The sequence below is a fragment of the Oryzias latipes genome, chromosome 12 (genome assembly GCF_053564925.1).
Source record: "Oryzias latipes strain Hd-rR chromosome 12, Olatipes_Hd-rR_3.1".
Classification (NCBI taxonomy): domain Eukaryota; kingdom Metazoa; phylum Chordata; class Actinopteri; order Beloniformes; family Adrianichthyidae; genus Oryzias; species Oryzias latipes.
Genome location: NC_136248.1, coordinates 24,288,078 through 24,307,786, shown reverse-complemented (window position 1 = coordinate 24,307,786; position 19,709 = coordinate 24,288,078). Strand labels below are relative to the sequence as shown.

At 38.7% G+C, this 19,709-nt stretch overlaps 1 protein-coding gene across 1 annotated transcript; it reads left to right on the top strand.

Moving 5' to 3' along the window:
* The first annotated feature begins 5,533 nt into the window (after positions 1 to 5,533).
* LOC101161174 (prostaglandin G/H synthase 1) lies at positions 5,534 to 17,852 on the top strand. Its single transcript, XM_011481569.4, has 11 exons — positions 5,534 to 5,775; positions 5,915 to 5,998; positions 8,452 to 8,571; positions 9,477 to 9,617; positions 9,707 to 9,850; positions 11,726 to 11,907; positions 12,446 to 12,529; positions 12,650 to 12,896; positions 14,044 to 14,330; positions 16,181 to 16,328; positions 17,237 to 17,852. The coding sequence occupies exons 1-11, from the start codon at positions 5,769 to 5,771 to the stop codon at positions 17,584 to 17,586; spliced, it is 1,794 nt and encodes a 597-aa protein (XP_011479871.1). The 5' UTR covers positions 5,534 to 5,768; the 3' UTR covers positions 17,587 to 17,852.
* Positions 17,853 to 19,709: the final 1,857 nt, after the last annotated feature.

Below are 19,709 nucleotides of genomic sequence, written 5' to 3'. Positions count from 1 at the left end.
GTTTTAGCTTTTTCTATTGAAACTTCATACAATGATGAGAAAATGAGCCTCTAATGGGATCAATGCCTTCTTGTAATAAATAACTTTATGATCACTTCTGCCTGTTTAACCCGTAAATGCTTAAATGACGCTCCGACATACTGAGAATGACATTTTATGTGGTCAATGTCATTCTGGTGCAGAGAAAAGCAGCTTTTCAGATCGACTTTGCACTAATATCAAACATTAATGTAAAGTGTTGCAGAGCAGCACAACGCCATTCTCTGCCACAGAATCGGCTTATTTGCATCGTAAGCACCAGACTGCTCTTCAGAGTTGATGTTAATTGCGTCTGAACACTTAGATCAGTGATGAAAGTCTTCCGGGAATTCCCGGAAATCCGGGTTTTTGAGCAAACCGAACGTACTTTCCGGGAAATAAAGACCTGATCTCTACGGACAAATTGCTTTCCGGATCAAAAAATGGTCTGAAATCAGCTAATTTTAGCTTTATTTTCTATATTTCTCCGCAGATCGCTTCCTCTATGGTCGTGGCCATCTCTCGTCTTCCCGGCCTAATTGACCAATGACGGGACGTTTTAGTTGCTTTCGGATGCGTCGACGGGTCTGATTGGCTCTGTCTGCACCACGTGGTCAGCGTGACTCGCTTCCCTAGAGACCAAAACTGGCGGACCCACGCTAAACTTTCACAAACATCTGAAGAGTTTGCGATCAAATTTGTGTTAAAATAATGGCAGGCATTGTCATTATTGAGCGTGGTCACGACCTCAGTTGTGAGAAGACGATAAAAAACAAATTGAAGTGGTCTTGGCTGGAAAAAAAAGATTTTTAAGGTAGTGTAGGTCAAATACTTTTTTGTGTAAAATAATCTCAAAACCACATTTTGAAATAATTTCAATTTTAGTTTTGAGTTTCAGTTTTTATTTTGAATACATTTCTCTATCTAATTTATTTGTATTTACTAATTACCATGATTTAGTTCAGTATAGTTGACATTAATTATAAGTATTTGATGGTTTGGACCCACACTCCCTTAAAAAATAATGTTTACAATGTTTAGTTTAGTTTGTATGTTTGTTTTGATATTTCCCAGATTACTTAGTATTGCTGTTAAAGAATTGATGTATTATGTTATAGAATTATAGTTTAAAGCAGATCCCATATTTTGATGTAGTTATAGTTTGAGAAAACAGTGCAAGTGGATGTTGTACATCAGTCATTTCTAAAGCAGAAATAATGTATAAATAACTGAGGTATTTTCATAGAATATCATAGTTACTGGTGTTCTTTTTGCCATTTGGGGCTTTGATGTTACTATATTTTAGCAATTGTATGTTTTGCAGCTTTAAGGAAAAGCGTAGATTGTAGGATTGTGTTACTTTGAGCAATTTTCCAAATTCTTTTTTAGGACCAGCAAGTCCTTAATGGAGAGTCAAACTAGGGGTTTGAATGACAAATCATGATGCTCCAATTAGTCTTAGTTTCTTGATAAAGAAGTGAATAACTAGTTGCCAGAATGCACCAGAATGCATCTAAGACCACGTATTTTTCCAAAATTTCGCTCTGTGCCCGCCATATCGCTCAAAGAAAAGTTCAGGGATTTTTTCCTTGCCTGACTTTCATCACTGTTAGATAAACCTTTGGATGTCAAGGACATTCTTAAGCTGCGTTCGACACAATTCGTGCTGCAAGTTTGCGTGTCCGCCTCTTACGCTGGCGGTGAATTCTTTACTCGCCGCCTGTCCAAAATTGTGTTCTTGAGCCTGACCCTGCGTGTGGGAGGAGCTTCCAGCTAATGTTTTTATCTGGATCGATACATGGAGCGGTGTTGTTTCTCTCATTTACAATGCATGGAAGACACAGGTGGTGTTGAGAGATCAGGTTTGTTTATTCTACATTTTTTCATTGGCGTCGCAATAAATTAAAAAAAATATTACTAAGAGACCAAAAAAATATTACTAAGAGACCATCACCCGTCTGAGCTCGTCTACATGCTGCCTTGATGTGTTACCCACTAGATTTCTAAAGTCTGTCCTGAACAGTGTGTTGCCATCAATTACTCAAATAGTTAACATGTCTCTTCAATATGGAATATTTCCAGAGGCCTTAAAAACTGCAGTCATTAAACCTCTCCTGAAGAAAAGCGGTCTTGATCCCACTGTACTGAATAATTACAGACCTATCTCTAATCTGCCATTTTTAGGAAAAGTCCTTGAAAAAGTTGTCTACCAACAGCTCACTGATTTTCTCTTATTAAACAACTCATTTGATGTTTTCCAGTCAGGTTTTAGACCCCATCATAGCACAGAAACTGCTCTTATCAAGGTAACCAATGACATCCGCCTGAACACTGATGATGGCAAAGTCACTGTCTTAATCCTGCTAGACCTGAGTGCTGCCTTTGATACTGTTGATCATGGGATCCTTTTGCACAGACTCCAAGACTGGGTTGGCATCTCTGGATCTGCCCTAAGTTGGCTCAAGTCTTATCTAGAAGACAGGAAATATTTTGTTGAAATTGGGAGTTGTGTCTCAGACTACATGGCCTTGACTTGTGGTGTGCCCCAGGGATCAATCCTGGGACCCCTTCTGTTCAACCTCTACATGCTGCCACTAGGGCAGTTAATACGCAGTAATAACATATCTTATCACAACTATGCAGATGATACTCAGATCTATGTGTCACTGACAACAGGTGAATATGGGCCGGTGGATTCACTCAGCCACTGCCTCCAACAGATCAGTGCGTGGATGCAGAACAACTTTCTCCAGCTAAACTCAAACAAGACCGAAGTTATTATTTTTGGCCCACAGAAACAAAGAGAAAGTCTCAGCAGCTACCTTCATTCTCTGTCTCTTAAACCCTCAAATCAAGTCAGAAATCTAGGGGTAATCATGGACTCTGACCTGAACTTTAACAGCCATATCAAGTCAGTAACATCAGCGGCATTTTACCATCTGAAAAAAAAATCCAAAATCAAAAACATAATCTCAAAGCGAGACCTGGAGATACTTATCCATGCATTTGTCTCCAGCAGGTTAGACTACTGTAACGGCCTGCTCACCGGCCTCTCCAAACGAGCTGTAAAACAGCTTCAGTACATCCAGAATGCTGCTGCTCGAGTCCTGACCAGAACCAGGAAGTATGATCACATTAGTCCTGTGCTCAGGTCTCTGCACTGGCTCCCTGTACCTCAAAGAATAGACTTCAAAGCAGCTCTGCTTGTGTACAAGTCTCTCCATGGCCGAGCACCAAAGTACATCTCTGACATGTTAGTGCCATATGAACCATCTCGTACTCTGAGGACCTCAGGGGCCGGCCTCCTGTTGATGCCCAGAGTCAGAACTAAACAAGGGGAATCAGCGTTTCAATATTGTGCAGCTAAAATCTGGAACAGCCTCCCTGAAGTCGTAAGACAGGCCTCTTCTGTGTTCATGTTCAAATCTAGACTTAAAACATTTCTGTTTAGCCGTGTATATGACTGAAAGGTCCTATCTGCACTTTTCTTTCCTTTCCTTCCTTTATTTTTAAATCTGTTTTCAATTTTTTTTTTTTTTTTCTTTTAAAGTAAATTTTATGTTGATTATTTCTATGATGTATTGTGATGTTAATGCATTCTTCTGTTTTGTGAAGCACCTTGAATTACTTTGTGTATGAATTGTGCTATACAAATAAACTTGCCTTGCCTTGCCTTGCCTAAGTTCAGGAGGCCTGAGCAGACTCTGGTGTAGCTGCCTGCGCCCAAAATTATCCGGGACCGTCTCCTAAAAACCCTGTCGCCCTGAAAGGGTACAGCAGGTTAAGAAAATGAATGGAAGTTCAGAAGAACTATGGGTGGATGTTCCACTATATTGGGTGTGTTTACTAGCCGCTCTCACTGCTTGTCAGTGAAAACATCACATGCCCAAAGTTGACTCCCTGATTGCTTGATGCTACGCAGCGACCTACCCAGAGTTCAGATTGTTTTTACTCTGGTCCGCCGCCCAAAAATGTTTCTAAAACAATAAAGGTTAAAACTGAATGATCTGACTGAAGCTTTTGGAAAAAACTGTGACTGTTATGGGTTTTGGGAAAATCTATCGCATTTTAATGGTTCCTGCATTAAAATCTAGTGAAAAAGTCAATCTGGAGATATTCTATGAAGGATGAAGATAAACTTTACCGTCAAAAGTTAACAGAATCTGAAAGCTAAAAAAAAGTTGGATGTCCAGTACAGACGATCCGTGAAGATTTTGGTTGACATCAAACCGTCTTTGGCCTGGAAAAGGTTGGAAATCACTAGTATTGAAAATACAGGTGAATGTTTCATGATGAAGCTCTGAGGTGGTCCCATTGTTTCAAAGCACTGAGAAGAAAAGGTTAAAGCTGGAATTGTAACTCCTCCTTTTTCACACAAACAAACAACACAAGAACATCAGAGTGTAACACAAATGCAGCTCTTCGAGCTTTTGTCTATAATTGCAAACACATTTTTTTCCAATTGCTGTAATTACTGAGTGCAGCTTGGAAAGATTTAGAAATGAATCCTCCTGAGTACTGACTGAGCTGTTTCCACATTATTCTTATATTCATGCAACCTTTGCTGAAAAAAAAGACCCCTGTATCAATCCAGTGCTCCCAGACCACAGGTTGAGGACGCCTCATCCTCCATAGTTTCATGGCAACACTCCAGTTTTTATGTCATTGTGAAACACGCCATATGTATGCGTGGCTTCACAGCATCTCCGTGAACAAAACACGACTAAATATTTATGAAGCAAGGCTTTGCAGACGATGACTGAAAGGGAAGCTTTGTTTATAAATCAGTCGGAAGCTGGAATTTTATGACCGCAGCTGGGAAAGGCAGGATGAAGCAATGAAGAGGATGGTGACTGTGCTTCATGGAGGTAAGACATTCCCCTATTAGGGGATTCTATATAAAATGCCTCCAAACAGATGCAGCAGGATCACTTAGTATCCAGACTTCTGTTTTCACATTTAGCTCCCAAAAGAAATCTGTACTTTGTGAGATTTATCTTTTATCTAACTTAGGTCTGTTTCCAATCACAGATAAGCCGAAAAGGCTTACCGGCAGGAACAGTTTTCCCACACACCCTTCTTGAAAGTGCTGCAGGGTGTCTTTGGTTTTTGCTGCCAAAGCCCACTCCCACCTCTGTGAGGATTTTGCTGCCGTTCCACCACCTTCACCTCAGGCTGTCCTTTTTTATTGTTGACAGGGTTGTCATGTTTAAGCATAAATATTTAAAAAAAACGGATTCACATCTTTCCCAAATCTTTCTTGGAAAGATAATATGGGAATTTATGGAAAATGTTAAGTGCTTGCTTGTATGGGCAGACATAAAAAATAAAGGAAATTCACGAGGGTGGAGAACACCTACAATAGGTTTCATCTACATCTTGAATCAAGTCTGTTTTCAAAATGCTAATGTCATCCCTTCAGCAGGGCTGGAAAGAGGAAATTCTGGTATGTGCGTCTCTTAGTCGTGAGGTTGCACCAATGGGAGGCAGCATAAAGGAGGAGTTTCACTTCACTGAAATCCCATTTTTCTTTTTTCCCCATCTGCTGGTAGGTGAGGTGCGAAAGATTGCAGCTCCCAGAGAAAAGGAGTTAAGCTGTGCAACAGCTGTTTTTTTTTGTGTTTTATCGCTCTAATCTGTCTGTGAATTACCCATCTTTACCTGAGCCATCTTGTCTCAATCTGGATTACTGAACCTTTCTGCTGGTTTTCTAAACTGGAATGTCAGTTTTATGATCTGAGGCTGCTGTTATGAGAAGTAAGTGTGTTGTACCCCCGTTTTGTGCCCCCCGTTCACTCTCGGGAGCTCCAACTAGGACTAGTCTATTTGTTTTTTCTCTTCTGCTGCTGACCTGTGATGTCTTTTCCTGATTTGGATTTGTCTGTTTTTTTTGAAGCCTCTATCTTTGGATGCGTGTTTGTTCTCCTTCTGCTGTTAAGGGAGCCAGGTTGCCACGGGGAGGAGGTCACCTCCAGCACAGGTGAGAGCTCAGTGGGTTCAGTCCAACTCTGGCCAAAGAAATCACCCGTTCTCGGGGAGATTTGCAAGTGATGGATGAGTCAGGAAGTCGAAGTTCATTCAGGGACTGGCTTTAGAATCATCAGAACAAATTAGCTCACCATTTAGCAGGTAGACATTCCTTGTAACCATAAAAACAGACAAGTCTTAGCTGGTTCCTTCCAGGTAAAAATAACTTTTTCTTATTTGTATGCCAGCATAATCTAGCATGAGAAATTTCTAAAGAAGTAGGATAATTCTGTATTAATTCTTCACTATTTTTTCTTTTCTGATGGTCAATTACTCAACACATGCGCCTTTAAACCCTGAATCCCATCATTCCCTCAGGGCATTTCTGTCTGCCTCCACCAGTTTGTCACCTCATTCATCTTCGTATCTGATTTCTGTTGTCTTTTCCCCATTGGAGGTTTTTCAGCTGCAAATTCTGCCCCATTGTTCAATCCCCCACAAAAGAAAACTTGCAGTTGAGGACAGAAAGTGGGTCACAGGGGGAGACGCGCAGTCCGGAAGTCTTTGATCCTTCAAAAACCCTCTTTTACCTGCTAAATCAGATCCTGCCCTTTTAGTTTACACGGGCCAGATGCCTGATTCAGTTTCTAAGTTTACTGTTGATGATTGGCGGAAGGAAGCAGGACCAGACTTGTCCTGCAGAAATGCATCTGTGCGTGCACCCACAAAAGTCCACATATTAATGCTAAAATGCAAGTGGCTGCAACGTCTTTCTTTTTTGTGAGACCATAATCAGGTGCAGGATTTACCAGATTAAGATGTGAGGTTTCAAGATCTTACATGCTTTAACAGCCCACCACCCTGCCATGTCTGTGTTTGCAAGAACAAAGGCCTCTCTGTTTGGTCATTTCCCACAGTTCAGTTTAATTTATGATTATTCTTTACTCTATTTCACACTTTTATTGCCTGCCACTCTCAGCTCCCTGCAGTCTTATCTCAGCAAGGACGGGGGTTTCAGGTGAAACTATTTACCAGATGTGACTAAACTTGTTTGGTTTTCAGCAGAAAGTAAATAATTAGCCAATAGAGAACAAAGCAAAAGAGTTCAGTTTCACACTGGAATGTCTCTGTGTGTTGACATCAGCAGTATTCATGCTGGTATTTTCTTTTTCTTGGTGTTAATGGTAAACAAAATAAAATTAAAGCTTTTTATTGTTAGTGTTTGATCTGATAACATGCATAAGCTCTCCAAAACCTGTATAGTAAAGTATTAATGCATGTGCTTACGGGAGATCTCTGTAGAGAATTATTTTGTTAAATATGAAGCTAACATCAATGAAACTTTAATCAAAGAACAAAACAGTGTTTTCAATCTAATCACACCCCAGTCGGACAATAAATCTACGGTACCTTTATTGGAGACTTTTTTATTATTATTATTATTATTGTTTAAATTAAGTTTAAATTAGAGTCAGTAATGGGTTAATTGGCAGCACTGGGGTTGTGGAAGGGCTGTGCTCAGGAAGAGCAGAAAAAAGGTGAGGCACTTGTGTGGATTTACGTCCCTTTTACCAGTCCTTTGCACTACTGAAATGACATCCACATATATAAATACAATTTGCATCTGGAAACACAAATTGTGCATTTATAAACTATATAAAAAAAGAATTTGCGAGCGCAGAGTAATTTTCTGTTTTGCAGAACAATTTACTGCTTTTGTCAAGAAAAAAAAAGACTTGCTTGTAAAATACACGCTTTATGTCTTCAGAAATATTCAGGTTTACAGATGCAATTTTTGTTTTATTTTTTTGGTTTCACAAAATTTCATTTTTTTTCTCTATTTTACAAACGCACTACTTTTGTTTGCAGATGCAAAATTTATTTACATATGTAAATTACATTTTTAACAGCGATATACTTTTGAAAGTAAGGCAGCTCCTCCCAATTGTTAGTCAGAATAAAACAACTTCCTTTGGATTTTCCTGGAAAAAGTTCTCAGGCTGGTTGGTGCATGCAGCCAGCCTGGAGGGTGTATGAGGAAGATGTTTTCTCAGTTAGAATATATATTATTTTTTCAGCTGTATGTTACATGAATTACTTCTCAGGGAGATACTTTTTCAAAGCTAGGTAACATGATCTAATGATAGTATGTCTGTGGTTGGAAATGGCCTGAAATTGTTTCCTGTTGCCTGACTTGAAATGTCAATTTACCCCTGATCGTAATCTGAAAAAAACGTGTTTGAAGGGAAGATCTTGATGTTATCTCTGGCATTATGAACAGCTTTCAAACTAATTCTAAAACGGTTGTGTTTGTGTAAGAATGAAGTCACCATGCAGGAATGAGGGCCACAGACATCCTCTTCTTGAGTTTCTGTACAACTATAATCATCTAATTCACCTGACCTGTGCAAGCATTTTTCAAGGTTATTGACATGTGCTGTACCCCCTGCGTTCATTTGTTTTCAGCAGTCAATCCATGCTGTCACTACCCCTGCCAGCACTGGGGCGTGTGCGTGCGCACCACACAGGAGGAGTATGAGTGTGACTGCACCCGCACCGGCTACTATGGAGAGAACTGCACCATCCGTGAGTCCACTCCTCTCATATCCGGCTTCTGCTTTATTGCACCTTTCAGGAATTTGAAACAGTCTTTTTCATGAGACGCGAGGGGCCAAACAGATTTCAAAAATATCATTGAAACAGGAAATTATTCAACACTGCTCCTGGCTGTAAAATTCCTTACCTAGATGCAAACATCTGGGAAAATCAACCATTTAAGGTGATTAGTCCTAGAGGCGCCTACAACCTCCACAGATCTGCTTCTCATTAATGGAAATCCTCCCACACCGCAGCTCCGCATTAAACATGGGAGCAGGAGCTTGTGCCAGAACCTCTATAGTGGTTCTGGTGCCAGCAGGACGGAGAGTGGGAAGGAAAAGATAAGCAAACAAACCCGGGAGAGTTGGGATTCACATGTGCTGGACATAAAACATTTTCACTTTGTATGTTGGGTAAAGCGGTACTTTAATCTCATAGTTTACATTTTTTTACAAGAAAAAGGAGCAAATGATACACCAGGGGAAAAAAAGTTAAATTCTTAAATCAGAGGAAAGTTGTTGTTATATGTAGCATTTTGAATGAGTGCTTAAGAGTTGACAAGTTTAGTTGTAATTTGTTTTTCCTAAATTGCTTTTCAGAATAACCAGTATTTTATTATTGTAGCATTTTGCGGTGACTTAATGTAAGTTAATCCTTTTGTTGAACCTTAGTTTTAAAAGTCATAATGGTGCACGGTGGGGTAGCGGTTTCCGCTCCCACTTTACAGCAAGAGAGATTCTGGTTCAAATCACTGCTGGGATCTTTTCTATGTGTGCATCTCCATCTCCACACACCATTCAGTGCCTTTTGTTTTTGCAACTGTTTGTTTCTGAATCAAAAATAAAAAAAATCCAAATTCAATTGTAACCCCAAATTTCTTTTTCTTTTTCCAGCTGAGTTTTTGACCAGGGTGCGTCAGTTCCTCAAACCAAGCCCAAAAGTGGTGCATTACATTCTCACACATTTCCACTGGCTGTGGGACGTCATCAACAACACTTTCTTGCGGGACACCCTCATGCGTTTAGTTTTAACAGGTTCAGATCTTTTTAGTTGGACAAAAATTCTTCTGCATCTTTCAAACCTTCTAAGAGTCTCCTAACTTTCTGTCTTACTCTGTCAAAAGTGAGATCCAACTTGATACCCAACCCTCCAACTTTCAACTCAAAGTATGGCTACCTCAACTGGGAATCCTACTACAATCTCAGCTACTACACTCGAATTCTGCCCCCTGTGCCGGAAGACTGCCCATCACCTATGGGAGTCAAAGGTAAGATTTATGTGTCTTAACTCTCAGCACTGGAAAATTATCCTAAATATTTTTAGAAAACCTCTTTCTGACATAATTGCATCACAGAATGTTTTATAGAATGCTGCAACAGAAACCAGTTCCAGCACCAACATATGATTTTTGCACCACTAACAAAAACCCAGCCGCTTATTTGTTAGTTAAACGAGAGGTCGTGGTCAAAATTGTATCAAACTAAAATAAACTAAATTACTGGACAGTGAATCTCTGATTTGATCACTCTGTCTTTGCCTCAATCATCTGCTTTTACACACAGAAATACGCTCTGCAAAAACATGTTTATAACACAACTGTAGATGATTTTAACTGTGAGTAATATCTATAAAGAGAACAAAAGGAATTCTAAGCCAAAACCATGGGATGCCGAAACAAATTCTAGTTTAAAACTTATTCCATAAATATGGATCAAACACAAGACAGCACCTCCAACTGTAAAATGGCTCTTCATTCAAAATGATGAGATATTGTGATTAATGATTTCAAACACATAACTTAAATGCCAAGAAACGAACATTTATAATCATTTAATGACAAAATTAATTGATTTTAAATTCATTTTATTTTGGAAGTCATATTTCATTCATCTAAATGGGTCATCACACATTTGATATGTTGACTTCAAATCAGACATAACACTTTTGCATATTTTTGGAAAATATTTTCTTTCCACCAGGTCAAGCACGAAATCCCCTTAGCTATGCTGAACACAGGGAAGTTTTTGATGTTCAGTTTCACCTGCAAACCACCAGCGTTTTTGTTTCTACTGTGGCTTTAAAGTCCAAATCTTGTCGTTTATGTGAACCTTTGCATGAAGTGTGTCCTCAGACATAAAAAAAACTGAGTGAAAGCACCGAATGATTGGAACATTCTTCCTTTGTCTCTGTGTTCTTCTCCAACACTGTTGATATTTTTGGAAAGCTCTTTCAACTCATTGTAGTAGGTTTAGGGGCTGTCATCTGGACTTGTTTTTTAAAGTTAGAAGACGTTTCACCTCTTATCCAAGAGGCTTTGTCAATTCTGAATTAGCTGGTCGAAGAGCTGGTATATATGCACTCATGGGGGAGGAGTCAGACCTGAAACTGGATGGTATTGTCAACTTAGCCTACATGATTTCGGGTCGTTAAGAGTCCTTTGTCCTCAGCTGGGGGTTGGGGAGCCAGTGACTCCCTCCCCAAACTGGTCATCTCTTTCAGCTATGAACGACCCAGGTGGAACTGGTTTGGTTTGGTTAGGTTTCAAAACACTGCCGTAGATGGATGGAAGAATAAACCTGAGACCACCATTCTTATTAAGAGAATTCAGAATTGACAAAGCCTCTTGGATAAGAGGTGAAACGTCTTCTAACTTTAAAACCAAGTCCAGATGACATCCCCTAAACCTACTACAATGGAACCAACCTGGATGAAAAAGAGTCTTCATAGACATCTTTCAACTCATCTAAAACATAGTTGACATCATTTCTATTTTATTTTCTATTTTAAATTTCTGCATTTTGAATTTTAAAGACTGTGAACTGTTATTGGAGTGATCATTGTGAGTTGGGGTAAATATCGAGAGTCAATTTGTTTGTATGTGTGAGGATGTTTGTGTGTTAAATAATACTGTAAATCAAACTGTAGTGTTTTTTGCTATTTTTTTTCTTTTGGTTTTCTTTTACTTTTAATATCTAAAACTGAGGACAACCTTCAAAACCAGATGTTTCATCTCAATGGGCCAATCCTACTTTAAATTGAATAGTTTAAATAAAAAATATATATATATAATAATTGGACAGAAACGTTGGACAATTTTAAAAAACAAGAGTACACCTTGTGTGACGTTTCTCTTTTTGTTCAGGGAGGAGCCAGCTGCCTGACCCAGAGGTTGTGGTGGAGAGGCTGCTGAAGAGAAGGACATTCAGACCTGACCCTCAGGGCTCCAACCTCATGTTTGCTTTCTTCGCCCAACACTTCACTCACCAGTTCTTCAAGACCTACAACCGCATGGGTGTGGGCTTCACTAAGGCTCTGAGCCATGGGGTCAGTCCTTACATAACAACTGCTTTTCTCTTCCAGATTGTTTCAGACAAGTTTTTAGCCAAAGAAGCATTTTTGTGACTCGTCTGTAGAGTTTATTTGAACGCATAAACTTTCCTATTTCCTAAGAGTAAAATGTTTGTGTACGAGAAATGCAATCAGACAGGAATCGTTCACTAAAAGTTTAGTTTTTATTGAAACAGCTTTTGCGTTTTATAATTCTGTAGCTGCAGAACTTTTCTGAGCATGATATATGAGCAACTATGCATAATTTAGTTTTTCTGCCCTCTTTCTTCTGTGTTTATGAAAGACGGAGATAGCTGGGCGCACCAAATATGCTAAAGCATTTCTCAAGGCTGCAAACATGTGCTCGCAACAAATTCCAAAACCATGACTGCCTGCAGGGACCTATTACAAGCTCCACTTAATCATTTTTTAATATTATCATGGGACTGAGGCGGCTTTAAGATGTGTTGCATGGATCAGAACCTTAAGTTTAATCCATTTTTACAATTGGATGGTGTTTTTATTCCTAATGCAGGTGGATGCAGGACACATTTATGGAGATAACCTGGAACGTCAGCTGGCTCTTCGGCTTTTTAAAGACGGAAAACTGAAATATCAGGTAAAAAAAAACAAGTAAAAGTAAGATGACAAAGTGCGATGTTTAGACAAAGCAAAAATAAAATTTCAGGTAAGTGTTCAGTTCCCCATTAAATCTATCGTTCTTGCATTTTCCCATCAGGTTATTGATGGACAGGTGTTCCCTCCCTCTGTGGTCGATGCAGCGGTTTACATGAGCTACCCCCCCGGAGTTCCCCCTGAGCATCAAATGGCCATCGGTCAGGAGGTGTTTGGACTCCTACCAGGTTTGGGTCTGTACGCCACTCTGTGGCTGCGGGAGCACAACCGCGTCTGTGACGTCCTGAAGGCGGAGCATCCTGTGTGGGACGACGAGCAGCTTTTCCAGACGGCTCGCTTAATCATTATTGGTGAGCGTGACACAGTTTTCAGAGAGAAAAAAAACATAAAGGAAAAAATTGTCTCACAAAAACATCACATTTCATCTCAAGCTGCTTTCATTAATTTTCAGTTTTAAGATTTCTCAGGAAAAATGTCTTTATTTATGTTATTTTAATAAAATAAGACTGTTAACCATTTCAGGGGGAAAAACAAAGTAATAGTTTAGTTTAGTTTTTCTATATATAAAATATTTTATCACTTATGAATTAATAAAAAACAGTCACAGTTTAAAAATATCTAGGACTATTTTGTAAAACCATCTTTAGTGGAAACATTTTGTTTTTAAGAAAAGTTTTAAAGGTAAACCTATTAAAATGATAGAAACTGTAATCCCAGATTATTGCACGTTTTTGTTTTTTCATTTTTAGAAACAGGTTCATAGATACAAATTTCTTCCGTTGTCTGTCCTGCGTTAGAAAACCAGTTATGTTTAAACTTAGATGTGAAGAGGCTCAATTTGCATTTACCTATAGATACCATTCTGTAGAATCTAAGCAGGAATTTCAATGGAAAAGCAACAAACTCAAAGAACGGAACTTGTTTTTTCATTTTAGAACAACTTATTCTTTACTCCAATACGACAGAAAAAAGAACATTTTATAAAATTTATGCTGATTACTTTGACCGCGTACAAGTAGAGACTCTTCTAACATGCATCATATGGAGAAAAAAATTCAACTGTATTTAATAAAATAGTTGAAAACAAAAAAATCAGTTGAATTAATATTTAAGGCAGAAGGATTTCATAGAAGTTTTTGTGAAGATTTTATAATAAAAATGGAGTATATTATTTTTATTACAATTTCTTGTAGGCTGTTAAAAATAAAGTAAACTATTTTCCTCCAACTTTAAAAATATTTTTATGCTTTTTAATTGAACTGTTAAAATTCAAATCAAATTGTAGAACTGAAGTGGAATTCTATTGTGATTGTTTTTTTCCCTAATCACATAAGAAAACAGACGATAGATTTGTTTGACTTACGTAGGATGCAGCCAATGCTTAGCCTTTTTTTTTTTTTTGTTACCTCTGACCTCTTCTGACCTGTTCCTCTTAGACTCTGCTTCTGAAGAATTCCACTTTGGATTGATGTTTTTCTCCCCGTCTGCATCACTCAGGTGAGACGATACGAATCGTCGTTGAGGAGTACGTGCAGCATCTCAGCGGCTACCTGCTGGACCTGAAGTTTGACCCCACACTGCTGTTCAACTCCCAGTTCCAGTATGGAAACCGCATCGCGCTGGAGTTCAGCCAGCTGTACCACTGGCACCCTTTGATGCCGGACAGCTTCCACATAAACGGAGATGAGCTGTCGTACAAACACTTCCTGTTCAACACATCTATTCTGACTCACTACGGCGTGGAAAAGCTGGTGGATTCCTTCTCCCGCCAAATTGCTGGCCAGGTAATAAATCCAACCGCAGAATGTTCCCAGTAAATGTGCCAAAGATAACAATATAAAACAAATGACAAATAAAGGACCCAGCCTAGCAAAACATTTCCTCAGAGAACAAAAAACAGCCAGGCGTTCTTCCTTTCCCCAACAACTGCTATGCTAGAGAAAATCTTGCCCTCAGTGTTCAAGACAGATCTAAGCTGACTTCATCTCCTTCTCCTGCTCTTCTCCAGGGACTTTAGTTTAATTAGAGCCCTCCACAGCTCTTTCTTCAGCCAACACACCCTGTTCATACTTCTAAACCTTAAGGACCCACTCCAATGAAAATCTTGTTTTTGGGGCTTTTAACATGTTCTTGTGGCATTTTTTTCTCTTGATGGAGGACATATATAAGGAAAATTAAGCTGAAAATTGCATTTCTGAATATTTCCTTATTCAAATCATTGTGAATTAGTAGCAGACACAAACATGCAGTTTACTTTGCTCCATTCTGATGCATCCACTTGCCGACACATAGCTGGATAGCTCCATTATTGCTCGCCATTTTTGTTGCACCGGTGATGTTAGGTTGGGATTGTGAGGGGCTGTAAACTAGCGGGATGATGCTGGCCTGGCAAATCTACCCACCATCTCCATCTCTTCAGGAGGGCTTGTTGCTTTGGTGTTCATTGGATGGTCAACCATTGCAACTGACAGACGTAGCTTCCTCTGTTTCTCTTTATCTACACCGTCTCTTCTTAGTGATCTCCAAATTACTTTTTGGATACGCTTAGTGTCCTTTTCCCCAAACTGAAGAGGTCTTTAAATTAGAAAGTTTCCCATGATCCTCTTCTCCAGTTTTCTCCCTTTTCATTCTTGCTTTTCTGCCTCTTCTCAAAACTGACTGAGCTCAAATTGCAGCACGAACATTAATTCCCTTCTTTTATCTCACGTGTAGCCTTTCTCCCCTGTTTTTAAAATGACATTGTTCCCAAACGAGACTCTAGGACTGCTTCCTTTTTTTTCACTTTTTTACCAAACGTCTTTGCTCCATGGTCATGCGTCATTTTCTCACCCATTTTGTCTAACTTCTAATCAATGTTATTAGCAGCTGTGTGCAGCTGTTTTCACTCAACAGAAATTGCAGCTCAAACATTTGTGGGAGCTGGGTTTTCCTGTTTTAAAACTCACTGGGATTATGTTACTGCTAGCTTTTTGTTTGAGGCTGAACCTAGAGTGAACTCTCTGAAAGGATATGAGAGAAAGCATCAACATTTAGTGTTAAAATCCCACTCTGATCATCTTTTGGTCTATTTTAAAAGTTTTCCCAGTGGTCTTTTAATTATGATTATGTCTGTTTTAGTCAAAACCTAAAAATTATCTAATTTTCTATGACCTATATTTTCTGCAGAGCGGCAGTAGTTCATTAGAAATTTGCCTCTAGGTTGTGGGCGGTACCTAGGCACGGAGCGACCTCGCCCCTCTTTCCTCACCCCATTGCTGAGAGCTATAGTGCATTTTATACGATACAAATACGCTTTTTTTTGTTGTTTTCAAACAGCAGTTTTCATCTGCTTCGGATGCACAACAATTTCAATAACGAAATACTCATAAAGGCAGTTTTAAGCTTAATTTTCTTTAGATGTGTCCTCCATCATGAGAAAAAATGCCACTAGAACAGCAAAAACCCAATTTTTATCATAGTGGGTCCTTAAGGAGAATCACCTTGTTTAAATGTTCAAATCTCTGCCAGTTTTACACCGTTTATACTTTAGCTGAATAGTTTCCTACTGTGATTTCAAAAGATTTCCATGCGTGTCTGTGTGACAAATCCCACAGATGTGACTTTGTTGGCGTTTTTCCATGTCTTCCTCCGACAGATTGGCGGGGGCCACAACATTAATGCTGTGGTGACCCATGTGGCCGTGAGTACAATCAAGGAGTCCCGCCAGCTCCGGATCCAGCCTTTCAACGAGTACAGGAAGCGTTTTAACCTGGAGCCGTACGCGTCTTTCAGAGAGTTTGCGGGTGAGACTAACAGCCCCCAAACTTCAGCTGATGGGATCCACAGCTGTGAAGAGCCGCTCAATGTGCATACATGGAATATGAGTCCAATTTAACCTCACTTTCACTGTTCATGGGATAGGACTTTTTTTTATTTCATTCAGAGGGTTTCAGCTAAAGAATTAAATCTAGATTTACAAAATATAAACAAACTGTTTTATCCAAGATTTTCTGTCACTTTAGAGTTTCCTTTGTTGTTTTAACACCTTCGACTGAGATGGATAGATGTGTTTTATGTTGCTTAAAAAAAGAAAAGCTATTTGTTTGTCAGATGAGCTATATCTGACATTTAAGTGAATTCCTCTGATTCTGATCGTCGGGTGAGTTTTGGGCGGTCCTTCCTTTCACATATTACATGTGCAGCTGATGCACTAACATTCCAGCAGCAAAAAAAGGATTGAACTGTTGACTCTTGGGATATGATGTCACCCAGATACTTAGTTTTGGAGACACAGATGTCCATGAAATGCAGTCAACAAGTGACGGGAAGCACATCGTTGAGAAAGAAACAAACAATAAAAGCCATTTCAGGATTTATCTCACAATTCTAATGTGGGAAACCGTCTCCACACTGTTATAATGTAAAGTTAAAATTGAAATTAACTTAAAATAACTTTTGCTGAAAAATGGCTTCCAATTCCTAAAAAAATCATAGTAGAAAACAGATGTGCATCATTTGTTTAAAGACCAGCCCTAAAATCAGCAAAGAAAACAAGAATTTAAAAGAAATTAAGAATTCTTGAATCTAAGAACAATCATGTGACCTGCAGCTGTTCGGCATGTCCTTTGACCGATCCACCTGTTGCAAACATTACTGTCATGCACATTCAGAGACTCGTGTACTGTTAACTAACCAGCGTTTCATTTTGCAGATAATGAGGAGATAGCCCAAACGCTTGAAGAGCTGTATGGTGATATCGACGCTCTGGAATTTTACCCCGGCTTGATGTTGGAGAAGACGCGACCAGGGGCCATATTTGGGGAAAGCATGGTGGAGATGGGTGCACCCTTCTCTCTCAAAGGCCTCCTGGGGAACCCCATATGTTCCCCGGATTACTGGAAACCCAGCACCTTTGGTGGGAAAGTCGGCTTTGACATAGTGAACACAGCCAGCCTGAAGAAGCTGGTCTGTCTGAACAGCAGGACGTGTCCGTACGTGTCGTTCCAAGTTCCAGCTGAGGAGAAATCACAACCGGGGAAGGAATGTCCCGATGAGCTATGACCATGTGCAGCCCACACAAGGTCAAGGCTTTTATTACACCCCGGCATGAAGGTGGAACAAGCTGAGACGACGGCGGTGAGAGGTTCTGAAATCAAAGCTCAGTGTGGACGTTTTTCTTTTTCCTGTCCTGTGGAAACATCAGACAGAAGTGGTTTTATTCCCTGCAGAGTTTTCTTACGCAAGATTTATGACCACAAATACATGTAACGGCTTCTGCATCCACTGGAAGAAACAAAATAAAAACCTATAGTTTTGTTTTTAAATAACATAGACAGCTTCTCAAATCTTTATCACTTTCCATTGTTCTGTAAGTGTGAGGAGACCCCACCTCCCTATCTTATCTACTGCCAGTAAATCTAGTTTATTTTGGCTCCAAATGAAACACTGCTGCAATTCAAGAAGAGGCTTTTTTAAACATTTCTTTTTACACCGTGTATCTCTACTCCACAAGAAGAACACTGAAACATTTCTGAACATTTACATAGGATGACAAAGATATTAGATATGTGGGACTTTCATGTCTGATCTAGATCTTTGAAAATGCAGCTAAGTGAAAGTACATCCTGTTTTTCCCCTTTTTTCAAGGATTAAAAGCCAAATGTTTGGTTTGGCAAATGTGATGCTGACAACAGACATGTACAGGAAGCTACAGGAGTGGTATGAACTAATGGGCTTCTCACTGCAACCTGGAGGATGTTTGTGCAAGTGTTTTGTTAAAAAAAAAATTAAACAGCAAAAAGCAAACATTTTAGATTTGGAACCCTTAAAAAAAAGACAGAGTTTGAAAAAAGGAGCCAGAGAGGAAGAAAAAGAAAATTAAGGAGAAACAAATGCCAAAAGGAAAAATGCTGAAAGAAAAAAGAGGCAGTTTTTGCAATGACTTGATAAAAAGGTTTAGAGTTGACTGAACATGCAGCAGTGAGGGGCTGTGGATGACTGAAGTAAAGATTTGAAGATAGCTCCGGTTCATTTAATGATACCCTGAAGAATAAAGATTTTTTTCTCAGAGAAAGTGTTCAAAGACGTCAGCAGCAAAATGTTGATCTTAATCGGAGTGAAAACTGATGTCAGAATTTAAATAAGACAAGTTTTCCCATCAAGGTATCTTTATTAAATAGTCCAGAATATTTAAAGGTTTATAATCTAAAGGAGTAGCTCAGAGAGTATATGTATGAACAGGCTGTGCACAGATTTTAGGAACTTAATATTGAAAATTTTTAAGGTTTATTTCCCACTAATCGTATACTTAAGTGATGACCACGTGCACAAAGGAAATGCACATCAGTGAAGTTTTGTAAACACGCATCAACAATGTTGTTGGACTAAAAAAATCACAATCATTAACTACAGAGTAACACTATTCAAATGTGTCAAAATAATGATAACATATAATATATAATTGCTGTTCTTAATAATTCATATTTAAAATATGGTGAAGGAGACAGAAAGAAACAAAAATTTTCTTAACTAAATACGGGATCTAAAATTGTTGTACCAGGAAAGTATATTTAAATAATCAAATTTTACACAAATATCTTTTCATGTTTTACCTTGAGGCCTGAAAATGTTTAGTGTCACACTGAAATGACAGAAAACCTATACAGGAAGCTTAAGTAGCAAAAAAAAAAGCCAAATAAAATGCTTGAGTTCTTGACTTCAAATGCATAACTATTTTGTTCTGAAAAAAAAACGATAAGTGTTTTAAAGCATAAAAATAATTACATTTATCAAAGAAACCTAAGAGTTTACTCAAGATAAAAGCATTATTTTAAAAAAAAAACCGTTGTTTTATTTGCTTTTACAGCAGTTATGAAAATGCATTAGTAGCAGCCTGGACAAACAGATTTACCATAAACTCCTGTTTGTTAAGTAGAGTGCCGTTCATGTATTTGACCTCTAGGTGTCACTATTGAGAGCTTTCAGATCTTGTTTTAACCAATGAAACAGTTTGACATTTGAGATATGGTTAATGACAGGTTTTTTGTTTTTTATTTAATTTAATTTTTTTAGTTGATATTATTAATATTACCCATAAATGTTATTGCTGCACATAGTCTTAGTTCCCTCAACAACAATTTTTTTTAAAAACATCTATTTCATTTAATAAAAATTCAAAACATCAA